General features: G+C 39.5%; 2 protein-coding genes across 2 annotated transcripts; one reads left to right on the top strand and one right to left on the bottom strand.

Moving 5' to 3' along the window:
• Positions 1-581: 581 nt before the first annotated feature.
• cfap43 (cilia and flagella associated protein 43) lies at positions 582-9,212 on the top strand. Its single transcript, XM_037697748.1, has 22 exons — positions 582-598; positions 1,579-1,732; positions 2,055-2,162; positions 2,580-2,657; positions 2,802-2,933; positions 3,007-3,108; positions 3,178-3,294; positions 3,764-3,949; positions 4,107-4,313; positions 4,476-4,553; positions 4,776-4,856; positions 5,559-5,687; positions 5,773-5,892; positions 5,974-6,081; positions 6,300-6,386; positions 6,457-6,545; positions 6,625-6,832; positions 7,006-7,118; positions 7,262-7,424; positions 7,518-7,685; positions 8,773-8,926; positions 9,007-9,212. Exons 1-22 carry the CDS (start codon positions 582-584, stop codon positions 9,183-9,185), a joined length of 2,778 nt encoding a protein of 925 aa, XP_037553676.1. The 3' UTR covers positions 9,186-9,212.
• Positions 9,213-9,330: 118 nt separating this feature from the next.
• On the bottom strand, positions 9,331-10,089 carry sfr1 (SWI5-dependent homologous recombination repair protein 1). Its single transcript, XM_037686466.1, has 3 exons — positions 9,983-10,089; positions 9,617-9,886; positions 9,331-9,519 (listed from the first exon to the last, which is right to left on the bottom strand). Exons 1-3 carry the CDS (start codon positions 10,067-10,069, stop codon positions 9,331-9,333), a joined length of 546 nt encoding a protein of 181 aa, XP_037542394.1. The 5' UTR covers positions 10,070-10,089.
• Positions 10,090-11,524: the final 1,435 nt, after the last annotated feature.

Below are 11,524 nucleotides of genomic sequence, written 5' to 3'. Positions count from 1 at the left end.
AGTCTTCTCCTTGTTCCAGATGAAAGTTTAGAGGGACGGCCGGGTCTGGGTAGATTTGCAGTGGTCTGATACTCCTTCCATTTCAATATGATTGCTTGCACAGTGCTCCTTGGGATGTTTAAAGCTTGGGAAATCTTTTTGTATCCAAATCCAGCTTTAAATTTCTCCACAACAGTATCTCGGACCTGCCTGGTGTGTTCCTTGGTCTTCATGATGTTCTCTGCACTTTGAACAGAACCCTGAGACTATCACAGAGCAGGTGCATTTATACAGAGACTTGATTACACACAGGTGGATTCTATTTATCATCATCAGTCATTTGGAACAACATTGGATCATTCATAGATCCTCACTGAACTTCTGGAGTGAGTTTGCTGCACTGAAAGTAAAGGGGCCGAATAATATAACACGACCCACTTTTCAGTTTTTTATTTGTTAAAAAGTTTGACACATCCAATAAATTTCATTCCACTTCACTATTTGTTCCACTTGTTGTTGATTCTTCACAAAAAAAAAAAAAAATTTTACATCTTTATTTTTAAAGCCTGAAATGTGGCAAAATGTTGAAAAGTTCAAGGGGGATGAATACTTTCGCAAGGCACTGTAGTTCATGCACAGATGTGAGCAGCAGAGGGAACTGTTGCTCACAGTCGTATGTTAATAGTATTTCCTCCAGCAGTGGGTGACAAAAGTAAATAAACACAGCTTTAGGTCCAGTGGGTGGTGGTGTCCGGTTTCAGGGGAATCGTGACCATAATCTGCTGGAAAACAAAGATGTACTGTAATAAAATTCACATCTCTCTGACAAAACATCCCACTCACATTCCACACATCTGCCCCCCCCCCCCCCCCAACCTCAGCCCCCTCCATTAAAAACTTGTCCCTAACTAATTTTTATTATCCCAGTTGCTTCAGTATTTGTTTTTCTTGAGTCATCTGTTAATTCTTTACATTCCTCACCTTCTGATCGAACATTATGTCAGTGTAAAAAATATAGTTTGTTTTTTCAAGACGACCCCCCCCCCCACACACACACACACACTCACACACACCATAAAAATGCTACTGTCTTTATTTATTGTATTGTTATTGTACTCTATTAGTCCCCAATGAGGAAATTAATTCTCTGCATTTTTCCCATTGCACATGTGAGCACACACATGTGAAGCAGTGGGCTGCCATCCAAGAAGCCTGGAGAGCAGCTGGAGGGGTTAAAGGCCTTGCCCAGGGCCCCAGAGTGGGGCAAATAAGGGTGGAAGCAGGTGTGGATGTTCCCCCTTTTCCACCCACATTTTGATGTTGTCGGTCCGGGAGTTGAGCAGCGACCCTCTGACCACAGGCCCACTCTCTCTAACCTCTGCGCCACCACACCCCTGCAGCCACAGTTAGACTTCTGTTTCCAATCATATTCAATCAAAATAAAACAAAATTGATTTTAACCGGCCTGTTTTTTTTTTTTCAAACAAAACAAACAGTTTATTTGACTGTTTCTGACACACTAACATGTTACAACACAGAGACTGAAAGTCAAAACCTACAACTACTAACAAGAACTTTGTTTTTCCTGATTCCGTACAGAATTAAAAGTGTGAATGACGAAAAGGTGGATAATGCTCTCCAGCACAGCCACTTCAGGGCTCAGGCCTTGAAGGAAGTGTTTGATTCTGAAAACCCCGTCCTCGTTAACTTTCGTGTTTGGGATGAAGGCAGCACAAAAACCGAGGATAGTGAGGTAACTCATACAGACTTTTTTCTGTTTTTAAGCATCAAACCGTGAGCTTCAAACGCTGAAAACTCTTTTGATGCATTCATTACAACTATAAGGGTTTCTTCATTGCCCCTCAGTGCTCATCGATTTCAAAATAATCTCACATTGTTTTCAGAAAAACATTGTGAACGCACCGGGTGCATTTTTTTCCTTTAAAAAAAATATAAATATAAAATACAAAAAAAATGCACTTAAAGTAATATTTTTCATCTTTTCCATTTCTCATTTTTCATAGAATGTCAAGCTCAACTAACTGGAGTTATACTGTTCTGTTTATGTTCTTTAGGTCAAAGTTAAAGCATTGATAGATCCGACTAAACAAGACGAGCAGATCGGTGTTTCGCTGTCTGCCCCGAGCTCAGACCTGACGTGGCTGGAAACTAAAGCAGAAGAAGTCAGTGCCAAGCTGTAATATCAAGGAGATTCTGATGATGTTAAACATAGATGTTTATCTGGTTTCTCCATGATGTTGCAGATTGTGGGTTACGAAAGCGCCCCTTTCACCTGAGTCTGATAGATGATGCCGAGTTGTTTTTGGCATGCCACTGCCTGATTTATCATCATTTGCAGAATGAGAAAAACAACTACTTAGCTGTACACTGTCATAAAAATAACAAATTGTAAAACCTGCTGGTCCTTTTTCACCTCACAAACTCCCTGCGTAACGATAAAGTAACGTGTGGGAGGTCTTTGATGTTTACATGTAAAAAAAGGGGGCACTTTCAAACTTTAATTGTGTACAAAAATAGTTTATTTTTACTTAGTTAAGTTTGGCTGCTGCTGGTTTCTGACCATCAGTATATTGTAACAGGCTGTAAAAGATGATAATAAGCAACATTCTGAGGAAAAGAAACGCCTGAGAGAAACCGTCGCAGAGATACGTCACACTGTAAGTTTTTTGACCATTGCTTTCTATTTACAAACGTAAAATCTGTTTTTGACTCTAGTAAGACTTCAGTCGTAATATGCAGCTAAAACATTAACGAAAGTTGCACATGCAAGTGTTCTCTAATAAGACACAGAGAGGAGTGAGAGTGTTTATTCCTTGGGTGTTTGGATCCAGAAGATGCTTCGTGAAAACAACGCCGTCCATCTAAAACCGTTCGACATAGATGTGGAGGAGCAGAGGAGACTGGAAGACATGGTGGAGCAGGAAGCCGAGAGGGTACTGCAACCCAACCTATAGACTCGGTCCTAAATTGTGCCTCAGACTCATCCTTATTGTCCTCATTGTTCAGGAGAGAGCTGAAACTGAGCAGAGCATCGCAGAGATGTGTTACCTCCAGGGTGTCCTGAGAGAACGCTGGGATTCTTGGATGGTTAAAAGCAGGGCCATCAAGGTAAGATAGCTTAGTCCGAATGAGACGTTTGCTTCTTTATTAGCTTTTAATGATTTGTTTCTGTCACAGGCTTTCTACTCGGAACCGATTGTACAGAATTACCCTCTCAGTGAGCGAGCACAGAACGAACTGGAGGACCTCCGCAGGGTTCAGAATATGAGGAAACTTGACGAGGCGGCCCGCACCGTAAGCAAGATTGGTGGTTTGAATTCAGATTGACGCAGCAAAAAGTAAAGCACGTGCAGCGAGTTAGAAAACCATGTTCGCTGCGTGAATGTGAAGCAGAAGTGCAGCATTGCAGCGTTTTCTAAAGGGTGTGGCAGTGCAACTTTTTTTTTTTTTTTATAATCTTTTTTCTTTTAAGTACATTTTATTCCAAAACCATTCAAGTCAAAACAAGTTTACTGCAGGAACATAATTTGATGCTTTGAATCCCAGTCCTTCATCTGACCTTTTACCGCTGTAACTTTTCCAAATACTTGAAAATGCGCCAGTCCAGTAGTGTTGAAACTCTTCAAGATTTATAGACTTGAGGCTCCAAGTAAGTCGCTCTGTGCTGAAGTGTTCTTTGATTGCGTTTGTAATCTTCTGGCCACAGATTCAACACTCTCGTTTTTCTCAGCTAAGTTTCTGTGTTCCCACCTTTAACCTGCAGCCGAGCAGCGCAAAGAACGGTTCCAGGGCAGAAGACCAAAAAAAGGAGGAGGAAGGCCGCAAGGCAGAGAGCGCTGCTTTGAAAGGAAGCTTCTCGGCCCAGTTAGGCTTTTCAAACCCTTACATCTACGACCAGTTCAGCTTACAAACCATAGAACAGAGGATTAATCAGACGGTTCTGCTGCAGGTGGGAACCTGTTAAATCTAAGCAAAGTTAAGCAGCATTCAAAATACACACTGAAAATAAATCACAGTCATTTAAATTATTTACAGACTCTACTATTTATGGCTCCTGTCATCCACATTCTAATTATTATTTACTCCTTCACTCAACTCCAATGCAGGATGTGATTTATAGCATCAAGATGGCGTTCAACACAGAGTTTGAAGCACGGCACAGACAGAAGCTGCAAGAGCTCAGACGAGTGGGAACCAGGAACAAACGGATCAGAGAGATCATGCAGGAGCTGGACGTGAACCGGGAGCTGTGGGAGTCTGGTCTGATGGACAGCGAGTGGCCAGAAAGGCTGCTCACTGTGGACGACTCTGAGGTAAGTGTCCTCACAAACTGTCCAAGCAGTGGACGCAGTTCACGGAAAGTGAAACAACGCATGTGCACAAGTTGAGCTTCTTTGTTGTTTGTTTGTTTTGATTCTGACTTGTGAGCTAGTGTGTGATTATCATCATGTGACATTGCCTTTGACCCACTTCAGATTCAAGCAGAGAAATACCTCACCCCGGAGGAGGAGGAAGAGAGGAAGAAGATGGAGGAAACTTATCTGGCTGCTAAGGTTTTCATTTTTGCTTGATCAACATTTATGCATTTGACAAATCCATTTATATGTAACGTGCACATTTAGGTATAATTCCTATTGACATACAGTGAAAAGTACATTTGTTTTTATACTTTATCATAAAGCAATGAAAAGCATACATTTGTTATATGTTGTCTTGCATGTCATGAATAGAAGGTCAGCTGAGCCATACTGATGCTTTTTATTATTTAATTTCAGGGTGACGACAGCAGAGAAAAGGCTCTGGATGACATGATGGACGGAGCGCTTCAAGTGCAAAAAGTGGACATTTTAAAAATGGTGAAACTTTCTGTTCACATGTAAACACTAGAAAAATTTAAACACTTGTTACTTACAAAAATATTCTAGAAAATCAACCGTTTCACTTTAATTGATCAATTATTGTGCATTTCTTTGCGCACATTTAGATTTTTCTGATTCTGATTGATGTTAATAAATGAGCTGCTGGATATTTGAGTGTCCAGTTGACTTCATATGCCTTAAAATGAAATTTTATGAATCTTAGAATGTCTTAGATCTCAAAACCTCATTTTGGTTATTATCACTGAAAATGTTTTGGAGAGAAAACTTTTTTTTTTTTTTTTAAACAAAAAAGTGAGTTTAATTAAACAATCCTTTTAGGCTGTTGGAAAAAAAGTTATTTTCTTCCCAAATATTTTAGATAATTCATTGAAATAACTCATCAATATGATTTTAATTGGTAATAATGAGGAATATTTTAATAAAAATTTTGAATTTTATGGTTTATTAATTGATGATAATTTAACATTTAATCTCATTTTATGCTGAAAAACAAAATAGCAATAATTTTTCACCTACACTTATTTTTAAATTTAGCTGCATCAGTAACAAACCACTTGTAATCCATTGTGTTCTTAGTTATTTCTTTAGACTAATGATGTGACTCTTATGCAGTGTCAGGTGAGTTAGACAAACCAGCAGGATGAGCATCTAGTGCGTGTTTTAAAATTGTCTCCACAGGAAATCCCTGTGCCCGAGTTTGTTTTGACCAAACCTGACAACCACTGGAGTGAGGAGGAGAAAAACGTCTACAAAGAGTTTGAAAAGAAAACAAAAGAGCTTAATGAGGAGAAGGACAAATACAAAAGGGTATTACAGATTACTCAATCATTTCTGTTTGGTGTGTTTGTCATTATCTTTGATGTAAAGTATCTATTAACTCTGGGCTTTGTAGTCTTTGGAAATTGAAATGAGAAACCTGCAGAAATTCAGCAAAGAAGGGACTGAGAAGTTCGATGAAACGCTGACAAAACTAATGGAGAAGAAAGTGGAACATACAGCAGCTATTTACCAGGTGAGTGTAGACAGGCGGACACAGAAATAAGCTGCATGAGTGAGTGGTTCTGTTATTCAAATGTTTCGGTGTGTTTCACAGGAAGAGCTCATGATCATCTACCTTGCAGACTCTGTGCTCACAGAAGAAGAGATGAGAAACTCGGAGCTGGAGCTCAAGCTCCAGCTTGAAAATCTGCTGGCGAACAAGGTCAGAGAACCCGTGGACGGTGTTAAAAATGTACGGCTGCCAACTTTCGCATCAGTTTGCAAAAAGTGGCAGCAGCGTTTGTGTGAACTCTGCTGCATCACTGCTCAGGCATGTTTTGATGGAGTGTGCATCAGGAACATCTGTCGGTCCAACTGGCAGTTCTTTTTTTCTTCTTCTAGCTCTGCTAGCTAACATCTTTACCTGCGTTTATCTGACAGCATGGAGCCAGGGAAGAGGTGGTGAGACAAGAACACGAGGTGGAACTGTTTCAGGAGGCATACAAGGACCTTGTATCTGCAGACAAAGTACTGATAAAATACTGAAAACATTACAGATTTAACAATGTGAGGTATTTAAGATGAATTTCTCCTAAAGGCTCTTGATGGGGTCTTCAGGAAGGAGTTTTCAGACGTACCGACCCCAATCGTTGATCATCTTTACAAACTGTTCAAACGTAGACCCAGGTTTGCTTTCACTTTCAGACCAACTGTGGACTAATACAAGCTCCTGCTAACATATTATCTGGACTGGTTTCTGCCTCAGAGTTCAGATGATGAGGGCCCAGACTGGAAAGACCTCCGAGTTTAAAGAGCATCGTCTGCACGGCTCCCTGGTTCTTGATGCGCTCAACGAAGTGCTCAAAGGCATGGAGGAGCTGGATTCTCTCACGTGCATGCCAGAGGGTCTAGACCTGTCCATCTGGGACAGAATGTGTCTTTTGCGCAGAGCAAAAGTGGAGAGTGAACAACAGGTAAAGAACCGAAACGTTAAAGATGGAAAACAATGTATTTTCAGGTCCAGAAAAATCTTCTTCTTACATCAGACAAGCAGGGTGGTTTAAAATATGGACTATCCAGCTTTTGAACTGATTTCAACAAATTGCAGTGTTTGTTTTTATTTCACTGTGTGTAAAATGGTTTTCAGGTGCAAATGAAAGCCTTGACTCTTGCTGAGATGCAGGCCTTTCTGCAGAAAAGGAATGACGAAGTGAAAGCTGCCCAACAGGAAATTACAAACTGCTCTGAGGTGCTGAAGAGGTACGACTGATGTTCATTTACGCTAGAGCTCAAACTCTGACAAAGTGGCACTCGAGATTCATTCTTACGTCTCTGCTTTGTGACATAAACTGCAACAATTCTGTCTCGTTTGAAGCTCATGAGTGTTTTTTTGCTCTCTGCAGTCTGCATAAAGAGAGGAATGATCACCTGATAAACACCAGGGTCCAAGTTGTGCAGAAACAAGGACAGGTGGAGATGCTAAGCCCCGTCCTGTCAGTTGGCAGCATGAGCACCAACTTCCTTTGCCACAAAAGCATGGTAGACAAGCTCAGAGGACAAAGCATGGTCAGCCTGGACACCTTTATCAGATCAAAACAAAACTTTCAAGATGATAATATTATAGTTTTAGCATTTTATAATCAATTCCGGTCTTATCAGGGTCTTGAAGAGGAGGAGATATACACCATGAGGAAGAACGAAAATGCCCTCAAGAAAATAATGCAGCTGGAGTGGAAGCAGAGTGTGCTCGAGAACGAGATCCAAGATCTCAAAGAGAAGACGGACATCAAGATGCTGCAACTCTCTAACCAGCAACAGGATATAGGAGTAATTCAGTTTCTAAACGTTAGAGTAATTATTTTCAGGGAGCTCCATCTTTTCTTCTTTCTTTAATATACATATATTTTACTGGATATTTATATTTGACGTAGTATAATTTGTCAAGTTTTTTTACAAAGTTCAGGATCAGGTTTAATCAACGTGAAATCGCTGCATTTGGGTTGAAATGTTAATCCTGTTAGCGTGTCTGGCCAGGACTCCTGGCTGCCATTTCAAGGCAGGTATTTTGGTTTTGGCAGCGGCAGATGTTTTGCGAGCAGAAAATTGTTTCCATCTCTTAGTGCAGATGGGCAAATTTTTTTTAATTTTTATAGAACGCTCACACCCTTTTTCACCAAGCCTCCCTGCCGAATCGTTTCTTCCCTCTAACATTTAGAACACATACCCAGTAGGCAGATCCACGTCAAATCATTTATTTTTCTTTGTTGATTCTGTTCAGAAATGTTTGTTCAGTTCTGTTTGTGTTTTTATTCAAAATGACTTCCTCTGAGAATAATTTGGCTGCAAACCAAAGGCAGGAACAGGCAATTTAATTAAACGTGTCAGACAAGGTGATGCTTGGCTCAACATATTAGCCATTTTTAAGAAGTCTAAAATGCAATGAAAACTGATCAGTTAAGTCGTTTGTTGCACTTTAAAATAAACTAAGAAGCATGTGTTTTTACTGTAATGCCAGTTTCCTTTGGCAAAAGGTGGCTTCTTATTTCCTGACATTGTTAAAGGCCCTGAAACCACGTGAGAGGAAAGTTTTGAGTACAAATAAATCGACCCTTAGGGATCCATAGTCCTTCCTAATGAAGAGTTTGAACACACTGATTGTGAGTTTTTAATGAAAAGATGCAATGCAGAAACTGAAAACTAAAACCTTACTTGAGTGCTTTTATCTGTTTTCCAGTTCTTTTTATTTTTTAATCCAACCCAGTTTGTTTGCTTTCCAGTGCTGCGATAAGGACCAAGCTCAAAGCATAGCTTTGATGAAAAAGGTAGAAAGAAAATGACCTAAATTTTAATCTCATCCATTTGCTCTGCATTATTTACCTTTAATACATACTGGTAAAATAATCTACAATTTCAGATTCATCAGCAGAAGGTGCAGCAATGCCAGAAAAGAATCGACCAGATGAAACAACAGGAAGTAAATAAAACAAATAGCTGTGAGAGTTTTGAGCAGCAGCTTCCTGAACTACAGGTGACTGTTGCAGAGCTGACGAGCATCTGTGGTTTGGCAGGTAATAAAAGCCGCCACTTCAGCTACCAAGGGCGTTTTCTTCCTGTTCTAACCAATGTTGTGTTTCTTTTGTTGCTTTAGCCACCGAGGAAAACCTGGCAGCCGAAAGAGAAGAGCGCTACCAGGAGATCCTTCAGAGGAAGACGTGGAAGGAGACAGCCATTTCTCATGCAGACGAACTGTTTTTCCTCAGCGAAGAAGTGGAGCGTTTGAAAAAGAAGAATTACATCTCCCTTGATGAGCTGGAGCACCACAACTAAAACCAGATTATTTATTTATTTGCAACTCGCAGAACATTAATTATACATTTGCTGTGAACAAGAACTAATAAAACTTTACTGAATGTGAAAGAGTCATGAGAATGTCCTTATAATGCTTCAGTAAAGTGTCACGTGTTGCTTAACATCATGAAGAGAAGTCGTCCTCGGAGCGGTCAAAGTGCAGAATGCTGTGGTCCAGGCCAAACAGGTCCATGAGCTCAGACAGGCTGGCCCTTCGTCCATCGATGGGGACTTCTGACTGGAGCTCATACAGGCCAGCCTGAGCACAACTGCGCCACTTGTTGATCAAGGTTTGGAGCTGGGTTAAATCATTCTAAAGGAAGAAAAGGGCAAATGCTATAAAAATACTGCTTCCAATCTGGTAATTAATTAAAACATAAATCTCATTAAGGTCAATTTATAGATGATACCTTGCTTCTATACATTTTAACCATCTTAAGTCTGCGCAGAGTCTCTGTTTTTGATTTAATCTCCTTCCTGAGTTGTTGTGCAAAGTCTTCTGGGGTGACATGTGTCGGTTCGAGAACAGGTCCAGGTACTTTGTCTGGACCGTGCAGTCCAGCTTCCTCCTCCTCTTCATCCACACACAGGCGTTTGGCCACAGAGACAGGAGAGGTGAAGGATCTCCTGCATCTCTTCAGCCTCTCCCTCAGGGAGGCGCTCAGCTTCGGACGATGCTGCTGCGGTATAACAGGAAAACATAAAGTCTTGCAGTTTGTAGCTTTCAGGCCATATTAGCTAGGTTTCATGAATTTACACAGAAAAAAACAACTCACCTTTTCCTCTTTAAACTCAGAAGGGCTCGATTCGACTGCATAACAAGGCGAACCATACGCAGATTTTAATTTGGGAGTGACCTCCATTGGTCAAAATGACTCAGGTTCATGTAAATTTATTTTTTAAAACTCATGTAAACTCGTTTTAGCTGAGGCTGCGCCATAATGTTTCTGTTTTTCCGTATTTCCGCGGGTCAGTGCCTCCCACGTAAGCGATTGGACAGAATTTGATGACGTTTAGCCAAAAAGCATCACGGGAGTTGTAGTTGTACTTGAAATGACGTTTTCAAGACATTTCTCAAATATGCATCGAGTCGACTCTTTTGAATTACCTATAACTTCTAGTTCAGATGAATTTATGTGTGTAATGACGATTTTTAGGACTTTACTGAACAAAATAAAAATTTCTAAATAAATTGCATGTCACATACATTTTACTAAAATAGCAAAAAAAAAAAGAAGAAGAAGAAGAAATTGGGCTGAGACTACTGTATAAAGTGAAACAACAACATTTTAAATTTACTTATCGTTCTTACTACATTTTATTTTTAGGATTATAATGCAAGGGAACAAATACATTTTTTCAGTTTGAATTGAAAATAAATACAAATAAAGAAACGATCTCGTAACAATTATTTTCAAATTTTGCATGTGAATAATTAACTGTGATGCTTTCATACTTAAATATATGTGTTAATTAAAAATATTTATGCATTTTTAGTAAAAAAAAAAAATGCTGTCAAAAATTTATCCGCCAAAACCTCTAATAAAAATTAAAAATCATCTTTAGCTTTGTTCTTCTTTTTGCTTGGATATCTCTATTTGTACAATATAGCATGAATTATAAACAACTTTTGCAAAGGATGTTTTTCCTAATGACCAACCTTTAAAAGGTTCATAGTGAGTTTTGCATGAAGAAATACCACGAGAATAAACATGTTTATTTGTAATATGCACATAAAATGCTAGCATAAACACAAAAGAGACATCAACTTTGTTTATTACGAAATTTATTAAATTCAATGTTGGTTATAGAAATGTCAGATCAGACAGCTACAACGATGGGCAGGACTAAATGAAAAAGAACGGGCACTTATAGCACAAAGTAAAAGTGGTTTCTTCACGCCTGTGGACTTGTCTGGTACTTGTTGGCCTTCTGGGGTTGAATCATGCTGTGATTCACCTCTTCTCATTAGCTGAATCATCTCCTTTATGGGATTTATTTATACCTCATAAAGTCATTTAGGATTGCTTTCACGCTTGTGAATGATAACTCACTTTGAGTGTTTGTGTGTGTGTGTCTGCGGCCACAAGGAGTGCGAAAATGTAAAATATGATGCTGTCTGGACTTGATCATGAAAACTTGGCAGTACAATACGACACACACCCCAGGGAGATGGGGATTTTTTTTTAAATATATTTTGTATATATGAATCTTTTAGGGCTTAGAGTTGAGGAGACTCAAGAGACTGTTAAGCAGCGCTTTTTTTATACCTCATAAAGTCGACAGAAAATACTTTGCTTGCTTAAAACATGAACGAA

This window comes from Nematolebias whitei, chromosome 1 (assembly GCF_014905685.2).
Source record: "Nematolebias whitei isolate Nwh7 chromosome 1, NemWhi1, whole genome shotgun sequence".
NCBI classification, from domain to species: Eukaryota; Metazoa; Chordata; class Actinopteri; order Cyprinodontiformes; family Rivulidae; genus Nematolebias; species Nematolebias whitei.
The sequence above is the reverse complement of the archived record's forward strand: the minus strand, read 5'-3'. Positions and strand labels throughout refer to the sequence as shown.